Here is an 18,294-nt window from a genome sequence, read left to right on the forward strand (position 1 = left end):
AAATCTAATGAAAACTCATCAGTAATTCCAAAAGTCTGTTCCTGTTGAATTCTGTTTCCAAAGCTCCATAGTTAGTTTTCCATGAATCTGTAAAGGTCATTACTGAAATTATGTACAGATTGACTTGGAAACTGACCTTTACATTTAGGTCTTGCATGTTTGAAAATTCTATTTGTTCGATTCTATTCTCAAATTGAAAAAAAGTACCAAAGGCTTTTAAAACTTCTATCAAGAATATTTGTTCCTTTTTTGATATTTTGGTAATTTATAATATTATCCATTGTATGATCTATTGAAAAGAATAATGGATCAATTTGTCCAATTCCAGATTTTGAGTTACATTTTCGCGTAATTTGGATCCTAAAAGTTGTTTTCTTCATGCTGATGTGGAAGTGCCGATGTTGGACTGAGTGGGCAAACTTAAAAATCACACAACACCAGGTCATAGTCCAACAGGTTTACTTGGAAGTACTAGCTTTTGGAGTGCTGCTCCTTCATCAGGTAGCTGTTGAGCAGGATCATAAGGCACAGAATTTCTCGCAAAAGATTAATGCCATGCAACTGAAATGATATATTAATCAAACCTAGATTGCTGTTAAGTCTTTCATCTTTTAGAATGGGTTGCAGGTTTTGGTTTTTTAATCTGTAAATCCCAGAACTTCTTTCAAGTTAACTTCAGGTTTTATAGCAAAAGGTGCCATCACAGCTCAGGCAATGCATTCAGTGTGTGAGGTTAGAGTCTGTTTATATCCCAATCTTGAGTCAGACTGATTCTATTTCCAAAGTAGGAATTTCTAAAATGTTGCATGGATTCACTTTTGCCATCTTTTGCTTTAAATTCTGTGTCTTATGATCCTGCTCCACAGATACCTGATGAAGAAGCAGTGCTCCGAAAGTTAGTACTTCCAAATAGACATGTTGGACTCTAACCTGGTGTTGTGTGATTTTTAACTTTCTCCATGGTGCCCAACCCTGTGTTCTCATTTATCTATTGTCAATCTATTATTTTCTTTCAGTTCCTTCTTAATGTGTTTATTTATTTTTATACCTTTAAAGCGATTTTAAAAATGTTGCCTCTCAATGTTGTTTGTAGTCAATTATCGTCAAGCTTGTATTCTTAAATTATATCAATGCTGTTTAAATTTTGTCGTTTTGAAGTCCAACTTTTGCAATATAACAAAGTAACAATTCTTTCGGTCTGCGATTTTTTTGATTTCTGTATTATGGCAATACCATAAGCAAATCTCCAATAATACTTTAAATTCAGTTACCTGGCAAAATTGTGTTATGTTACTTTTTACAAGCTTCTTTAATTTGGATTAACTGGCAATACTGTATCATTTTTACTACTCACTGAGGATCTCCTGCTTTTTGTAAAGATCAAATACTGCATTTCCATATCCTGGAGAGATTTTCCACTTTCTGCAGCCATGATGGAGGTTCCCCTCATCTTTGCTGCCTTTTGTAGTCCAAGCAAAATGAAAATTCCTTTGCATAATTTTAAGTAAACTTCTGTTGCTGCCGCATTAATAAATATTCCCCAACTCTAATTCTTGTTTATGTTACGTGTTCTGAGCTTTTTGAAGTCTTAAACTTTGTCTAATTTTGTTCTTCTATTATTCTCTTTCATCAATCTTTCAAATTTGCCTTTATATCCCTTTATTTATTTCCCAATATTATGGCCCCCCTCGCTCTTTCTACTGTAACTATGCCTTATAGTACCTACTCATAATGGCACCCATGTTTGTTTTGAAGGGATAATATTCCCCTTGCACTTCACTGCTCACCAGCATGGCCTTTTACACTTTATTGCAAAGTTTATCCTCCTTACTGTAAAAGAGCTCATACTCCAGTCCTGGTGCTCCCAATTGCTCCCACAGAGGCTTATTTTCTAAGGTTTCTACTTCTTTCCAGTATCACTAGCTCTTACTCTGTTTCTAGCTCACATTGCTTTTCCTTTATCTCAAATGTAAAGGCTTTCATTCCAGAGTGCTGCATTCACTCTGTTGTTGCTCTCAAAAATCTTGCAAACTGATCATGTCTTTTTAAAGCGGCAATTTTCTTAATGTAGTAAATTAATTTTACCAATGATTGTTTATTTTCCTTTGCATTAAATAGATTAACTCCACTGTCGTTACCTTAAGATATTTCAGCAATGGCACCCACTACTGACTACCATGTTGGATTGGGTACTGAGTACCAACCATTGATTGCTTGTGGTTTTTTCTTTCTGTGCTGAATTGAGGAGTCTGTCTAATTATCAGTGTTACAGGATAAACAACGAGACAGTCTTAACAAGAGGAACCACTTGCCTTGCAACAAGGTGTAGTTTATTGCAGATACCATAAGTATAAATAATATTAACTCGTTAGACACAATCACAACAATTAGGAGCTCGAGACATAACATCTATTTCCATTGAGACTATGTAATTGAGACTTCCTCATTCTGCATCATAAAACTGTGCAAAATCATCACATTGAGTAGAGCTAATGCAACTTCAATATTAGCTGTTTTACAGCCATTACCTTTACAACAGTATATATGTCACACCCCGTATCAATGGTATTGTCTGTAACCATACCTGTGGAAGAATTTGGTCTGGGAAGAAAATAAGTCTTAAAGTTCAGAGTCCATTCCCACATAGCCAGCTCCAAAAGCTTTTGTAAAGAACAAGCATTCCTCTCAACCACAGGTCAGTGGAATTCTGACTTGTCTTGTTATTATTTCTGCATTATTCATGATTGTACAATAAGATTCAAACCAGATTTTTATAGGGATATTGGCATAAATCATGGTTACTACAGAGTTCTGAAGAGTCATCATTCTGGACTCGAAACACTAACTCTGTTTCTTTCTCCACTGATGCTTCCAGACCCATTGAGCTTCAACAGCACTTCCTCTGCTTCTTTCAACTTATTATTTATGTGGGGAAGAAATGACAATATCATCTATGAAAGAGCTGGCAGTAGTTTGCTTTTATTTAAAAGGTTGTTGCATCCAGATATAAGGGAATGCAACAAAGATTGTTTTAAAGGATAGCAGAACTGATGTATGAAGAGATATTGAATCAGTAAGGACAATATATGTTGGAAGGAAAGGAGCTCAGTTAGCTCAGTCAGTTGACAGCTGCAATGCTGACTGACACCAATAGTATGGGTTCAATTCCCACAACAGCTGAGATCACCAAGGAAGACTACCCTATCCTCTTGCCTGAGACATGATATCCATCAGGTTAAACTTCCAACTGCTATCTTTCTCACTCTAATGGGAGAGTGGACTGGGAAGATTATAGTGACTTTTCCTTTACCTTTGCTAACTGGAGTTTAGAAGAATGAGGAACATCTTATAGAAACATATACAATTCTAACAGGACTATACAGGAGAAATGCAGGAAGGATGTTCCCAATGACCAGAGGTCTCAGTTTAAGGATATAGGTAAACCATGTAAGACTGACATTTCACTCAGAGTTGTGAGCTGTGGAATTATCTGCCACAGGAAGTGGTTGAATCCAAAACACTAACTGTTTTCAAAAAGGATTTAGATATAGATCTTCGGGCTGAAATGAACAAAGATAATGGGGAGAAAGCAGGAACAGGGTATTGGGTTGAATGATCAGCTATGATCGTTTTGAATGGCATAGCTGGCTTGAAATACCATTTGGCCTACTCCTGATTTGTCTATGTTTAACACAAGATAAATATCCATGGAATAGTTTGTAAAGAATACTTTGTCATCATGTCTAACTGACTGGGGCAATTCATTAGTTTCACTGCAAATCAAGTGGAACATGCTATAGAATTTGGATTTGTGCCATCCATAGTTTAGTTAAATTCAAACAAAATCATTTGACTATTGCCTTTAGTTCTTATACATCTATAAAACCACATTTGTCTTTAAATTCTGCATCAGCAGAATTTCCAACTGTGAATTGTAAAGTGAAATGCAGCTTCATATGTGGTGCACTATCCCAGTGTCGCCCATTTTTTTTTACATCCTGTTTGTGTTACCTTTTGTTTCAAGTGCACAATGTGATGAAATTAAAACAGTCAACAAAGCTGGTTTACAGTGAAGTACAACAGGACACTTCTTTGAGCTATTGTGCACTGAGTCAACCGATGTTATTAGCTGTACTAAATAAATGTCATACAATAGCTTTGATTCTGGATTTATTCATTTGCAGCTCTGCAAAATGGCAAGCCAAGGAACTGCTAGTTGGTGCACGGTAACACACTGAACACCACCTTTAGAGCAATTTCACAAAACATGTTATGTTCAGAATCTGACAGACCTGTGAAATGAAGAGTGAAGAAGGAATTGCTCAAATGAGAATCTGGGCATTGCTGGCACCTTCGGCATGTATTGCTCATCACTAATTGCACTAGGAATGCTGTGGCTTAAGGAGCTGTAATGGTTGTGTATAAGACAGGAAAAGTTCACTTCAGGTAATGAATGCAGCAGGTGAAGTCTGAGAGCTTTGGATTATATAAAAGTGGAAATGTTGATCATAAATTCCTTAATACATACATAAGCAGATAAAAATGAAGGGTGTGACTTTAGTAGAGAGCACTGTAGTCAGATAGATGTCCAGCATATAAAAGAAAGATTTATTTATGTAGGGAAGAAATGACAAAATAATCCATAAAAGAGCTGGCGACATTAACTCAGCAAGTCAAAGGCAAAATATTTTACAGTGTACAAGTTTTTCCATGTACGATTATAGTAGTTCCTAGCTTAAATTTAACTGCATACACAAGTCAGGACAAAATACCTGAAAGAACTCTTCTAGCTGACTAATTACAATATAATTTTCAGCGCATTAAATGACTCCCATGTACCTCCAGTAAAAACAAAGAAACCCACTGGCCTAAGCAAAAATGACAGCAAGGAATATGTCACTGAATTTCTGTTTAGTTTCTGTTTTGGTCATGCACTGTCTCTCTCTCTCTCTCTCTCTCTCTCTGTGATTTTCACTCAATTCTCACAAATTGTCTAAAATATGTCCAGTTTCAGCACCTCATAAGTAGAATTTTTATAAACTCCAGATTACAGATGATAAATCAATTATTTGATCAAGCTTCATCTTATAAGCTAACAATCAGCGCTGCACGTTGCATTTCCAGAGCACGATTGGACCAATAAGTTTGCACTCCATTGAGATGAATCTACTACGGTTAAATGCATGCTGTCTGAGAAAGTGCAAGTACTGCTATGTGAAACACAGATGAGGAAGGTTGGCCTTTCTGGAAATAAGGGTTACCCTTTGCAGCAAAGACAGCTTACATGTAATTTGTGACAAAAGACAGGAATTGAAAATTGCTGAGGGAAGAGGATATCTTAACACAAGTAACACAGCAGATGACATGGATGTTCAATATGAGTCATGTCAAGATAGCAAATACTGTGGTATGGGTATCACCATTAAAAAAATACAGGTACAAGCAATCTCATACCTGCTGAAAATCTTCAGAAGTCTGCTTTCAAGTTTAATTTCTCTTACATCCTGTGCTACTTCAACCAGACATGGCACAATCAGATTCTGAATACTAACTCCCATCACTAATATGAAGTGCACAAGAACAGTTACGGGTGCTAAATATTAATTTAGATGCACTGCAGCTCAATGAGTTGTTAGGGAAGTTTGCATTATAAAAGCTTATGATCAACCAGGCATTTTTGCTTCTTTCACCAATGCCACAGCTTGTCTTTGGCTGAGCTGGAGCCCTGAGTTAATCACAATGCATTAGATAGATGGGATGTGGTATTCTGCAGCACACATCTGGTCTAAAAGCAGAAATATCTGATTCTTGTACTGCTGGATGAAATGCCATCTTCAATAAGTGACTGCCTTAAGCTGTTGTCCTTTTTGAATTAGCCATATTATACATCCAAAGAATGTTTAATGTTTTTCTCAAAATAGTTATTGCAGCTTTAGCTTGGTTACAAGCACATGTTAATTGATGCTTTCTTTAATAGTTTTATTCATCAGGACCACTGAGAAAGGAAGCAGATCATGTTCATCACTTAGACCCAAATTGCCTACATGAGCTACAATATGATGTGGCCAGCAATGTTGCTCGAAGATTTTAAATTTTCATTTTCAAGCTTACACTATTTCTGAGTGCATAAATGAAGAGTTTTGAGAAGATCAGTAGCTCAGGTTGAGGTATCAAATGGAGTTTTGTTTTAAAAGATAATTTCTTCTAATCCCAGGAATGAACAAATGTTCCTTGAATCCAGTGATCTTGACTTTTAACACTCTCCCTTCTTTGCAATGGGAAGGCTTAAAATCTCAGAACTGAATACCTAGCATCAAGTCCATTCCATTCCTTTTCACTGTAATATTTTTGGCAACCATTCAGAACTTGGTTGAGGCTCACACTAAACACAGGCAGAAAACAGCCTTTATCATTCTGTTGATAGTATCAGCTGGATGTCCCCTTCTCCCTTCTGCAACCAACATCTGATTACTGGGTACCATTTAAGGGATTTCCAGCTGTGGCAATCATTTCTAAATTTAAAAATGTGTTGCTGGAAAAGTGCAGCAGGTCAGGCAGCATCAAAGCAGCAGGGGAATCGACGTTTCGGGCATAAGCCCTTCTTCAAAAATCTCCTGCTCCTTTGATGCTGCCTGACCTGCTGTGCCTTTCCAGCAACACATTTTTAAGCTTTGATCTCCAGCATCTGCAGTCCTCACTTTCTCCTAGATCACTTCTAAACTTCCAATTTTGCCTGGTGCCCATCAAACTCCTGCCATCAATATTAATTGGGTTTCAATGTTTTTCTTACTATTGGACTCCACTGCACCTTTCCTACCTGCCAGTGCCTGACAATATGCAAATACATTGTATGAAGTATTCTAATTATGCTGCCTAATTACAATAATTCAGCCTATATTTGACAAGTGGATTGTACTTTGGACATCACTCCCAGCAGAAATACACAGAAATCATGTAGGTGAATCTAAATGGTTATGTGAGTTTCCTGACAATATATCATGTTGGGAATTTAGCCTCAAAGACTGAAATTCAAATGTTCATTTTTGACCCAAATGCCTTCATACCTTTGGCTAATAAATATCTATATGTTCAGTATAAAAATTATATTTAAAATTAACAACTGATCTAGTATCAGTTGTCCATTGGCAAAAATGAATTTCAAATGTTGTATCTTGAATGATTTCTTAATTTCATTCCAGAAAGGTCAATGTCTAAATCATGAGAGTGCATTAAAACTAAGTGAACTATAACAGGATAATAATCATGATTTGGAGATGCCAGTGTTGGACTGGGGTGTACAAAGTTAAAAATCACACAACACCAAGTTATAGTCCAACAGGTTTAATTGGAAGCACTAGCTTTCACCTGATGAAGGAGCGTCGCTCTGAAAGCTAGTGTGCTTCCAATTAAACCTGTTGGACTATAACCTGGTGTTGTGTGATTTTAAACTTATAACAGCATAAGATTCCTGCTGTCCTTGAAGAGCCACCATCTCTCATGTGAACAGATAGAACAAAGCCCAGCTACAGAATTTCAAACACCAATAACCTCACCTCATTTCCCACTGGTCTACTAGGCAATGATGCTATAAGATCACATTCCCATCCATTATTCTGGAGGATCTAAAGACTGAATGTGGTAAGAAGGGTCAGGTAGTTTGGCTAACTGACCCCTAAATAGCAGAGGAAATATCCTGTGTCGCAAGTTGATGACATTTTGTTCCTTTAACACTTGGAGAAAAAAAACAAAGCTTCACCATGTGAACACTTTTTTTTACATGCAAGATGTGTCAAGAGTGTTGACAACGTGGCAGACGGAAGTGAATGTTTAAATGGTAGATGTAGTGCCAGTCAAGCTGCTGTTTTGTTTTGGATGGTGTTGAGTTTATTGAACGTTGTTGTAATTGTGCTTATCCAGACAAATGGGGAGTCTTCTACTACATACCTGATTGTGCCTTGTAGGAGCTGGACAGGCTTTTGAGAGCCAGGTAGTGCGTTACACAGTATGCAATTCCCAAGCTCCAGCCTACTGTTATAGTCACAGCACTTAAAAGGCTGGTCCAGTATACTTTTGGTCAATGTTAACACCATGGGATTTTGATGGAGGTTCAGCAATGGTTAGAGTATTGAGAGTCATGCGGAGATGGTTGATTCTGTTGTGGTAATACTTATCATTGTCTGATGCTTGTGTGGTGCAAATTTTGACTGCCATTTATAATCCCGAGCCTGAATATTGATCAGGTCTTCCTACAGGCTGACATATAGTGCTTCAGTACCCAAGAAATTGCAAAGTGCTGAACTTTATGAAATCATCTAGCCAGTGGAGAGTTCTCTCTTATTTCCACTGGCAACCAATTCTGCATGGTCACCTTGATGCTGCACTTAGTCAAATGTTGCCTTGACATTAAGGAATATCAAACACATTTGCAAATTTGAGAAAGGTGTTAGTTTGATGTAGTTAGCATACTTTAGTGTAAAGCTGTATCTTAATTCTGTATGTAAATAAAAGTTTGATAAAAAAAATTGTGTGAAAGCAATGTGAATGTAATATTTCAGATTGATTAGCGAGTTTTGAGAAGATTTGTAGCTCAGGTTTATCCGGAGGGTCACTGAAGATGTTACCTAGTATGGTGACGAAACATCTGAAAATGAACCTTCCAGCCCAGCGAGCAAACCAACATCCATTTCAGATTGGATTCTCGGCGAATACTATATTTTTATTTATTTTTGGTCAAGATGTAAGTGAGATTGTATTCATTCAATACAGAGAAAAGAAGTAAACTTGAGTGATTTCGTCATTCATTCATTTTGCCTGAGTTGCTTTGTGCTATAACACTGTAGAGCCATTCCCATGATTGCCCATTGCTCATTTTCATCAAAATAATTGATTTCAAAACCTTTGTACTATTTTTCCAATTTCTCCGTGGCCTCACAAAACCTAATTCTTCAACTTGTCTTCAGCCCTTTGCCTCAACCCTTTTCTTTTTCTCCTGTCTCTAAACTGTTATGGGTTTCCATTAGAGGAAATACCTTTTGCTATTGTAATCCAGCACTCTCGAACTCACTCCCTTAAGTTCTTCAATTTGCCAAATTTTGCCTCACCTTCACAACTCCATCAAAACCTATCTCTATTATTTTATGTTCCATAACTCTTCTAATTTCTGCTGTGAATGTTCTCAACGCAACACTTTCCTCACCCGTCCATTATCCATGCTTTTCTAGAGTATATTTCAGATATTTTTACATGTTCAAAGTGAAGTTTAATAATGCTGATGTTGAACTAATAGTTAAAGGGCATGCTGTAGTATTGATTTAACACTCAAATAAAGTCCAAAGTTTGTAGACTCAGTAACCAATGTCCGAATGCAAACAATGCAATACTGAGTGTAAATATCAAAAAATACCAAGAAACTAAATATTTAGAAACAGAAAAACAAAAATCATTGAATCAGAAACTAGTATGCCTGGTGGGTTTTAACCTATTCCATGTAAATCTGTACTGTTAGAAAGCACATCAAAACGTAATAAGAAGCAAAGGTCTTTGCAATTTCTTCTCATAATGTTTATTTAGAATTGAAACAGAGCAAATAATATCATCCATTGAAAGCAAATGTATCCCTTTTGAAAACTATTCGGCATTCTGGCTTTAATGCAAATCAAAGTTGTTTAGTTTCAAGCAACTGTACGTTAATTAAGTCTTTCAAAAACAAAAGAAACAGCAACTAACTGATCCCTATGTGGCTGACATGCCTTCAAGTCCCTTGGTCTCATAGGATGGTGCAGGGACAGCATGCAGGGTCAGGACAGCTCACAGAGTGCTGTAAACCATCTCAATGGCTCACACCCAAGTGCCACAGCCTCGCGCGCCAGGTCAAGGACTTGGACTCACTCCAGTTTCATGACTGCAGAAACCCTAGGGCCACACTAAAAGGCTGACCATCACATTCTCAGTGATAAACAGCTACTCGCAGAACAGCCAAGCGATATTAATCTTTTCTTCAATGTTCTCATTTTTTTCCTCATAAAGCTTATCCTCCGCCTTTTCATTAACCCAGTCTGCTGCTTTGTACATGTATATATATATATATATATGGATATACATTGGTCTGGAAACTGTTAATTTAACATCCCACATCTGTTTCCAATATGGGTCGAGTTACATCTTTTGGAAACAAGGCTGCATTTTACTAAGTCAATTGCACTGAAAAAGTTTTAAACTGAACTGAAAAGAAGATTTTAAGACAATTATGCACACAATAGCACTGTTAAATTATTCCCATATGACACATTGTCAAGGCTACAATGAAAGGCTTTGTTAATCTTTTCAAAACTCACTAAAAGTTTCAGTAAATTATAGAGAAAAAAAACCAAATCTATGTAGGAAACATACTTCCTAATGTAACAAGCATTCTTTGAATAAAATAAATTTCATGCAGGTCCCTCAGTCTCACCCACACTGGGACAAAGTAATGATTCGACTCCAAAAAATCTAGACACAGAAACAATTCAAGTATTTTTATACGAAGTTTTACACATCATTACGAATCATTTGGCTTAAAGGGGCTAAAACAAAACACCACTTACCGAGAAGCAGCACAAAACTGAGAGAGGACAAAATCATGGTAGCTTTAAAAATTCGACATTTAATCCACAACTTGATGGGAAATGTTCGTGCTTCGTTCTCCGCCTCCTGAATTTGTGGGACTGGAATGCTGGGACAGACCTGAACACATTAAACCATCAGAAGGAATGCCTCCAAGGGATATTTACATCTCTCCAAATCACTGCAGTGGCTCTCCTTGTCAACCCTGTTAAGTTTATTCCAACTGCCCAGATGCAAAGTGGAGAGCACTGGGGTCGCCCTTCCTGCAGAGTTGGTGGGACAAGTCCGTTACGTTGAAGGCTGATTGATTCGTTTCAGAGGAGTGAATGGAGAGGGCAGTGATCGCCAGAGCTGAAATTACACACATTTTCCTATCTGCAAGTTGCAGAGAGCGAGTCTAACCACAAGTCTGCAAAAAAAAAGTATAGGGTGTTTTTCTTTCCTCTCTGTCTAAACTAACATCACAAGTGAATGATTGCTGGCTATGAATGGCTGTCTCTGCAGAGTGGTCTAAACAAACATTTCATATTCGTAGCAGGCCGAGTTGGTAAACGAAAAAATACATAACTATCCAAGTTAAACTTTCATTTTAAAATAAACCTCATCGGTTTCCCCAAGCAAATTTTTAATTATAAAAGCTTTGTTTTTTTTTGTTTATCATCATGCGTTTGATTCATTCTGTTCAGTATCTGCAAATAATTATCTACCCAATGTTTTTTTCTTCAGATATATCACTAGAACATCAGCCCCGCTGATATTTCCTCTACTTAGCTTTTTTTTTCAACGTAATTATTGTCAATTAAAATAGAAGCGGTAAAAAAAATCTATACACAAACCTGATCACCTGAAATCGTACTGTCGTGATGAAGAATGGTCTTAAAATATGAATGCCTGTATTTGTTCCCACCACGCCCTCCCTCCAAAGAAAAATCTCTCAGTAATGACTGAAACCGAAATCTGTTGTATTTGAGAGGAAAGAGTGCTGGCTTCCTGAAGAGAAACTCGTGCCCTACACAAATAGGGAATGGGGCTACTTGGACAGCATTATGGAAGAGTTGGCAGAGTTACGAATGGATTGATTCCCTCCCCCCTCCCTCCTTTCTGCGTTAACAAATAAGTGTAGAGTGTAACAGAGGTAACGTTTCAAATCTAGTATGACTCGTCCTCAGAATACTGAAGAAGGACACAGAATTCTGAAGAGTCATACTGGACTTGAAACATAAGTTCTATTCTTTTCTCCACAGATGTTGCCTGACCTGCTGCGTTTCTCCAGCATTCTCTACGTTTATTTCAAATCACCAGCATGGGCAGTATTTTGCCTCCATCTGTGTTATATAATTCTACCATACATCAACATCCAATATCAGCCTTGATGCAAGGGAAGCCATCATTAGCACAGCTCTTCCCTCTCATATGATAAATGGATAAAAAGGTGGAGCTTTCCTCTCCTTTTAACTCAATCAGACACGTTTCAATATAGACAGAAGGTTTCAAAGTGAGGTGAGGAGGATGGATTTCATACAAACCCACCAACAATGTTCACAGTCATGAAAGCAAACATTTGAATAAAATTCAACAATCCAATTTGATAACAGAGAACCTCAACTTCAATTTAAAATGACAAACAATTGAATTACTTATTTTCACATTTGGCTGTGATTTATATTTTCACAAATGAGCTAAGTAATGTGTTTGAGAAGGTCCTGCACAGATTTAAATTTTGTTGTTTTTTGCAAATTCAAGTTAAGTTTTTTTGCTTTGCACATGCAAAGTTTTAGCTTTATCATTATCATATGGTATTTTTGTGTCTGTGATTGTATTGAATTATCCAAAATAATATTATTGGGACTTTTTGGCGATAACTTTGATGTAAATTGTGCCAAGCAAAAATAATATTTTTGGCATTAGAACTTGTTTTGATGCTTTCAGCACAGCATATTTTTCAATATGGGTTTCATTCTACATTACTTACTAATGGTGGATAAACAATATCTTTCACGCCAATTAATAGAGTGGATTCAAGTGAGGGTGCAGTTGTAACAATAGTACAATACTTTTGCTATGTGACCTTCTAGAACCAGATTTTAATGCTAGCATTGAATTAAATGTTGCTCTGTAGTGGTTAATGGGTGGTATTCCAATAATTTTAATTCTTGTATGATAAAACTGCCAGGTAGTGAAGATGATATCTTCACAGAAAAACCAGAACTAGATGTTAAGGGAGGTATAATATTATCCATGTATTGGATATAAACCTGCATGTATAAGAGGACCTGTGCATTTGAAAAATGATGGCATTTCAAAGAAATGTTCTAGCTAATCTGCCTTTGAATTTTAGTGTGGTAGAGGTTGTCAATCCTTTCATTTACAAACCCAGTTCAGATACCAGAGGAAGCTCTTTACGACATTAAACAGGACAAGGTGGTTAGTTCCAGGCATGAGCTGACAATGAACGTATTAACCTCTCCATAAGTATGAAGAAAGAAAGGTAAGAAACCAAGAAATTTTGACTGTCAGGCTAACATCTACAGTGGAAAAGCTGTTGGAGCTTGTAACTAAGATCAGCACTTGGAGAGATTTGAGCTGATTTCAAGCAGTGAACAAGGATTTGTAAAAATAGCCCATGCCTAACAAAATTCCTTCATGTTTTAGGAAGGAGCTAAAATAGTAGACAGATCAATGGATGTGCTTTACATTGACTCCCAGAAGGCATTTCCCAAGATTCTACACAGGAAATTATTAGCCAAAATTAAAACCCTTGAAACTAAAGATAGTGAGAACAGAGCATGTTGACCTTAATGCCCACAAAGCTCCTACTTACATAAAATTACCCACTTCATTAAGAGAACTAAACTGGCAAAAGTGATTTATTTTGTTCCACAGTCAAGGTTCGCAGTAGCTCAGAAGCTCCAGCCTAAAAATATATTGAGCTGGAACTTCATTTGTCAAGTGCTTATGGAGCTAGCTGTTCTCTTAGCTTATGGGATAACATTTCATATCAAAGTAACAGAGGCTTATTTTGATATTTACACTTAATTATTTGGGATTCAATTTTACCTCTGATTCCCAATATTATGGGTTTGAGCATCACCTAAGACTCAAGCTCAGAAAAAATCTTTATCCCCATGAAAGGGAGGCACTCCCAGAAGAAGCAGTTAATGACATTTTAAGTAATTATTTTTTAAAGAAAATTGGATATATTGATTATTACGTAGAGAATTGTAGACGGAGAGAACATAAAGACGATCAAGTCAAATTATGAAGAAAACAAAGAGGCCTCTGAGTTGTTGTGATTAAGTTGCAATTTTTGGGCATAGATCATGAGATAATTGGACAAGAAAGAAAAAGAAACATTTGATGTCTGAGAGATAGTCTTTTATGGATTTGTTTCTTCTTACACCTATCATTAATAAGGTGAGCTAAAGAGAAAAATTTACTTGTATTGGCTAATAGAAATCTATACACTACATTGGATAGCAAATTCAGGATGCGAACTTCAGTTAGAAAATAAAGTACAATTTAACAGATGGTTACTGAAGAATCATCATGATGATTACCCATGGAATTTTGTGCAGTATTCAGATATGGTTACCATACTTAAGATAAATTATAAGATGGTATAATCTTAGCAAAAATAATAACTATGATTAAACTTTGTACTTATGTTTGATTTTCCACTAATATTATTAGTAAGGACTTGCATTTATGTAGCAACTTCCACAACCATAAAATATAAGACATTCTGAGCTGAATCGTATATTATTGGGCTAAATGTAAATTGAATCGACTTTTTTGTCTTTTAGTTAAAGTCATAGAGTCATAGCATCATACAGCATGGAAATAGGCCGTTTGGTCCAACTAGTCCATGCCAATCATGTTCCCAAAAGAAACTCGAACCACTTGTCTGCATTTGGCCCATATCCCTACAAATCTTTCCTATTCAGGTCCCTGTCCAAATGTCTTTTAAATGTTCTAACTGTACCTGCATCCACTACTTCCTCTGGCAGTTCCTTCTCCACATGGGCCCACTCTGTGTAAAACAGTTGCTCTTAGTGTCCTTTTTAAAATTTCCTTATCTCACCTTACAAATATGACCCTAAGTTTTGAACTCCCCACCTGTTCACTTTATCTCTGCCCCTAATGATTTTATAAACCTGTATAAGTCTATCCTTCAATCTCCTGCACTGCAGTGAAAAAATTCCCAACCTATCCAGTCTAGTTTTAGAGCTCAAATCCTCCATTCCTGGCAACATCCTTGTTGCAACATCAAACAAGTTTCATCACTGTATCTTACCAAACTGATCTCAGTAACTATTCACCCTCTTCTGATGGCATCCCCGTTGTCCATTTCTAGCCCCATCTTACCATTCACCATACCCAGAGCAACTCGCTATTTATGGATATCTCAGAATTTACAAGCATCCTGGTCATGGCACAATTCTTAACAGCCTATTGTGAACTCAGCCAAGAAGTGTCAGTGCAGAGGCACCCTGCACAGTTACTTACAGCTGCTCTGAACATAGCAGAAAAGAGGAAATTAGCACACCTCTTTGTCACACAGCTGATTGACCATGTCCAAGCTGCTAGACTGATATAAGGGCTGTCTTTGGCATACTGAAGTGGGAGATTCTGACCAAAGGCTATCTCGTTTTACTTGACTGAGCTTGAAGACAACCATGACACCCACCTTTCTGCCTGTGCTAAATGGCATGGCATGACTGAGTAATATAAGCCTGGTAACTCTGGCTGGGGGGATAGAAGGGCATGAAATAGCGAGGCAGTAATGGTGTGAGCACCCAGATATATTCAGAATGAGTGAGCATATGACTGTGACCATGATCGAGGAAACAAATGGACAAGTTGCCAAGAAGAGAACTAAGAAAGCAGTGAAGAGGAAGCCAGTGAAGAGTGGCAAGAAGAGGACAATGTCCAAGAAAGTTATGCCACCTCCATCTGCAAAGTGATGAAGCAGGTTCAACCTGCAACGGCATCCCACTCAAGGCCATGAGCATCATGAACTCATTGATGAACAATATTTTAAGCTATCATCCCTCTTAATTGGCAACTTGCTACTGCCAAGCAAAAACTCACCCCACTAATGGGGAACTGCATAATAGATACTATGAACTGCTCCTGATGTCTGGATAGACTTCAGAGAATTTCTCATGTAACTTAGTCACAATCACATTATAGCTCATGTCATTCAGGCTCCCATAGGGTTTCACTCTTTCTAGCTATTAATTACTTTTTGAAGGCAAAATTATTGTTGCAATTTGCACATAGCAAGCTCCCTGAAATCTGCAAGATGGTGATGACCATGTAACCTGTCGTCGTGATGTTAACTGAAGGATAAATATTGACCTACAATCTTCTGCTATTGAATGAGTTAGCACTGAGACACACTTTAGTGAATAGAGGAATTTTAACCCAATGCTGACATCTGAAAGGATCCACTCAGCAAAAACAAAAACAGTTCCAGGCTTTAGATCATTGATAAAGTGATGTAGAGGTTGTCGAACTCACATAGATGATCTAGAAAGCACAGTTAGAAAGTCAAACAGCAACATGTTGAACTTAACAGAAGGAAACGCTCCTTGTCAAGAAATTAATTTATGTGATAGACTGCCATCTAGTGTGGACAATACTGACTTAATTGAACTATTTAAAACAAAATTGATCAATAATGATTCATTGAGCAATGGAAACTGACGGCATAGAATTATGTGAACTGCAAGAGTCAACTTTTACTTCAACTTTTCTTGACTCATTATCTAATGTGTATATATCTGAAAGTTACTTCTTTAAACTCATATTTGCAATGTTAACACTTAGCTGCACATTTTGAAAAGGAGCAAGAGCCTCTTTCTTCAAAACCTTTTCCCTGAGGCTCTGGCACAGTTATTATTATGACACGGTGGTGAACCCGTCTGTTAATTAAACCAAACACCCAGAAAACCTCACTCCGCCTCATAATCTGTTAAAATATGAGTGACAGAGAATTCCCAAATCCCACTATTTAAAGAAAATAACATCAATTTATTTCTTTAACTCTAAAAATGAACATTAAACAACAACGATGCACAGCTCTAAGTCCCCCTTTCTCTTAACTGCTTATTACCTGCCTCCAAATCTGTAATAATATGCTGTTTCAATAAGACACTTATTAAAATTACATCAACTTAATTTTAAAACCACCACAGCCGCTGTTGTCTTCTGTGACTTCACTCTTCTGGCTGCTGAATTCCCTGGGTCATCTTCTTGCTTTTTACTGCGAGCATGTTTCATGTCAAAAGGAAGCAAAGAGTGGGGATAAATGAGTGCTATTCTGGCTGGCAATCAGTGACTTGTGGTGTGCCTCAAGGATTGGTGTGGGGACCACAATTATTTACAATTTCTGTAGATGATTTGGAGTTGGGGACCACGTGTACAGTGTCAAAGTTTGCAGGTGACACTAAGATGAGTGGCAGAGCAAAGTGTGCAGAGGACTGTACAAAAGTTGCAGAGGAACATAGATACATTGACTGAGTAGGAAAAGGTCTGGCAGATGGAATACAATGTTAATAAATGTGAAGTCATCCATTTTGATAGGAGTAACAGTGGAAAGGATTATTATTTGAATGGTAAAAGGTTGCAGCATACTGCTATGCCGAGGGACCTGGGTGTCCTTGTGCATGAATCACAGAAGGTTGATCTACAGGTACAGCAAGTAATTAAGAAGGTAAATGGAGTTTTGTCCTTCATTGCTAAAGGGTTTGATTTTAAAAGCAGAGACGTTATGTTGCAGCTGTACAAGGTGCTGGTGAGGCCATACCTGGAGTACTGTGTGCAGTTCTGTTTTCCTTACTTGAAAAAGGATGTACTAGCACTGGAAGGGGTGCAGAGGAGCTTCAATAGGTTTATTGCAGAGTTGAGGGGGTTGGCTTTTAAGGAGAGACTGAGTAGACTGGAATTATATTCATTGGAAGTCAGAAAAATGAGGTGGGATCTTATAGAAACATATAAAATTATAAAGGGAATAGATAAGATGGAAGTAGAGAGGATGTTTCCACTGGCAGGTGAAGCTAGGACAAGAGGCCATAGCCTCAAGATTTGAGGGAACAGATTTAGGACTAAATTGAGAAGGAACCTCTTCACTCAGAGTGTTGTCACGCTCTGCAATTCCTTGCCCAGTAAAGTAGTTGACACTACTTCAGTAAATATTTTTAAAGCTAAGGGAGATTTGTTTCGAACAATAAAGATGTTGGGAGAGGAAAAAAACGGAAGGCTTGGAGGCCCTGGTCCAGGAACTCCGCACATATGTTCGAGACACCACCCATGCCCTCCACCTCCTCCAAGACTTCCAATTCCCTGGCACCCAACACCTCATCTTCACCATGGATATCCAATCCCTCTACACCTCCATCCGCCATGACCAGGGCCTCCAAGCCCTCTGTTTTTTCCTCTGCCAACCTCCCCAACAGTACCCTTCCACCGACACTCTCATTCGTTTGGCCGAACTGGTCCTCACCCTTAACAATTTCTCCATAAAATCCTCCCACTTACTCCAGACCAAAGGGGTAGCCATGGGCACACGTATGGGCCCCAGCTATGCCTGTCTCTTTGTTGGCTATGTAGAACAGTCGATCTTCCGTAATTACACCGGCACCACTCCCCACCTCTTCCTCCGCTACATTGATGACTGCATTGGCACCA

The 18,294-nt window shown here is 37.7% G+C and overlaps 1 protein-coding gene across 2 annotated transcripts in view; it reads right to left on the minus strand.

Moving 5' to 3' along the window:
* Nucleotides 1–18,294, minus strand: part of LOC122540689 (CXADR-like membrane protein) — a 137,489-nt gene that overhangs the window by 111,441 nt on the left and 7,754 nt on the right. Inside the window, exons 1-2 of one of the 2 annotated variants that reach the window (XM_043676770.1) lie at nt 11,439–11,525; nt 10,584–11,011 (exon numbers count right to left, since the gene is read on the minus strand). In XM_043676770.1, the coding sequence (XP_043532705.1) occupies nt 10,584–10,620 (37 nt within the window). In that variant the 5' untranslated portion in view covers nt 10,621–11,011; nt 11,439–11,525. Of the gene's footprint in view, nt 1–10,583; nt 11,012–11,438; nt 11,526–18,294 lie in introns of those variants that run through there. The other variant, XM_043676771.1, reaches the window with a different exon arrangement.

The sequence above is a fragment of the Chiloscyllium plagiosum genome, chromosome 35 (genome assembly GCF_004010195.1).
Source record: "Chiloscyllium plagiosum isolate BGI_BamShark_2017 chromosome 35, ASM401019v2, whole genome shotgun sequence".
In the NCBI taxonomy this organism is placed as follows: Eukaryota; Metazoa; Chordata; class Chondrichthyes; order Orectolobiformes; family Hemiscylliidae; genus Chiloscyllium; species Chiloscyllium plagiosum.